Source organism: Pteropus alecto, unplaced genomic scaffold (assembly GCF_000325575.1).
Source record: "Pteropus alecto unplaced genomic scaffold, ASM32557v1 scaffold86, whole genome shotgun sequence".
Taxonomy (NCBI): Eukaryota; Metazoa; Chordata; class Mammalia; order Chiroptera; family Pteropodidae; genus Pteropus; species Pteropus alecto.
In genome coordinates, this window is record NW_006442109.1 from 9,357,448 (window position 1) to 9,359,228 (window position 1,781).

General features: G+C 53.2%; 1 protein-coding gene across 2 annotated transcripts in view; it reads right to left on the minus strand.

The window, feature by feature from the left end:
- DIS3L (DIS3 like exosome 3'-5' exoribonuclease) overlaps positions 1–1,775 on the minus strand; it is a 30,557-nt gene extending 28,782 nt beyond the window's left edge. The window contains exons 1-2 of one of the 2 annotated variants that reach the window (XM_006920240.3): positions 1,571–1,775; positions 28–181 (exon numbers count right to left, since the gene is read on the minus strand). In XM_006920240.3, the coding sequence (XP_006920302.1) occupies positions 28–181; positions 1,571–1,709 (293 nt within the window). In that variant the 5' untranslated portion in view covers positions 1,710–1,775. Of the gene's footprint in view, positions 1–27; positions 182–1,511 lie in introns of both variants that reach the window. The other variant, XM_006920241.3, reaches the window with a different exon arrangement.
- Positions 1,776–1,781: the final 6 nt, after the last annotated feature.

Below are 1,781 nucleotides of genomic sequence, written 5' to 3' on the forward strand. Positions count from 1 at the left end.
CATAAATAAATAATGCAAAACAGATACCTCCGGCCTTTTTGATGCTGCACAGCTTGACAAGCCGTTTGCATGAAAATAATTCCCTTTAATTCAGGAAACTCAAGGATCTCGAGGTAATCTTGAACAACTTTCCAATCTGGAATCATGTAATGAGTCACATCACTAGACAAGAGTTTCCCATCTGAAGCATAATTCAAAATGTAAGAGATTAGACACATTTGCCAAACTCGTTTATTATTATTATTTAAATGTCATGGTGCCCCCCTGTGCAAAATAACTTTCCATCTTAACTACACTGTGAAGTTTTTAAACGACAAGACAAATCTACTTTGGTAGAGGCCCAAAGTTCAGGTAAATTCAGCACCTTCATTTTTCTGAAGCTGTGATAAATAAAACCTCAACGTGGTTTATAGTGTTGCCAGTGGAAGAGATGACTGATCTTTTTTTTTTAAGGCAAACAAACACACCTTCAGCACAACCTGAATATTTCTGTGTTAACTCACTGACATACACTCACATTTAAAAGGGGCCCCTTAAAATTTATAGGTATTAACCACTTGTTTCTGTCCAGCAATTTCAAATCGGTTCTGTCTCAAGTTTGTGAACATGCTCAGAAGTCTCCAAGGGCCAGAACTGACTAGAAAAGATGCTCAGTACAAACCAGGGCCCTGGTAGGATTTCCACCCAGCCCATGTCAGGGAGCTCGTCGCACAAGCAGTAACCGAAATGTTCACCTTAACCAGCAATCCTAAACCAAGGTGCGGATTTCAGTAGTCGCCGAAAAGGCCCAGAACACTCATCTCCCACGAGGGGGAAGAGAACCAGTAACCTTCTTCGTTCAATGGGGCACCCATGCAGCCTGGAAATCAAGTGGGGTAAGGTCTAGTGCACAGCAGTCCTAAATCTAACTTTCCCCTGACCTTCCCAGATAATTCACAAATCCTTTGGATAAATGCCTGAGGCATCCGTGCTGGCAAGTCAGATTAATTTGCGGGGAGCAAAGAAATGTAAAATGAACAACAGCAGTAGCAGCAGCAGCAGCAGCAGCAGCAGCGGTCAGATTAATTTGTGGGGAGCAAAGAAATGTAAAATGAACAGCAGCAGCAGCAGAGGTTTCCGGGCTCCCGCCTCTCACCAAAGGGCCAACGACTAGGGTCCTCTTCATTTCACCACCCAGGGCAGAAAGGGGGCAGGTTCCTGCGCCCAGGCCCCTTGGAAAGCCCAAATCACAAGGCCTCTGGGGCTCTGGGGTCGCCTGTCTCTGGGCCTTTTCATTTTATGGGGCGCAGCAGTCGGGGAGGTCCCGTGCGGAGAGCCCCTGACGCAGCGGCCCACGGCAGTCTCCAAGCGGAGACGAAGGTGATGGCGGGGAGCGGTGGAGGCCCGGGTGCCTTGGACTCGGCGCCTCTTTGGCCTCGCGCTGCGCCTCCTGCCGCGCCCTTCCGCCTCACCGGACGCACGACCCCCGCCCCGCCGCCCTCGCTCCCTGGCGTCCAGGGCTCCCCTCGCACCCGGCCTCGGGGCTCCTCGTCCCCGCCCGGGTCGCTCTCGCTCCCTCCTGGGCCCTGACCGTTGCGGCAGGCGGCGGGCTGCGTGCAGAGCGGGCTGTTGCAGGGCACGCTGGGCCGCAGGTAATGCTCCCGCACGATGCGCAGCGTCCGGCCCTGGAAGGTCCTCAGAAGCAGCACCTTCTCCCGCTTCTGAAGCATGGCGGCGGCGCTCGGCTGGGGCAGAGCTCCGAGCCCGCGAGGCCGTCCCGAGCGAGCGGCCAGGAAGTGGCG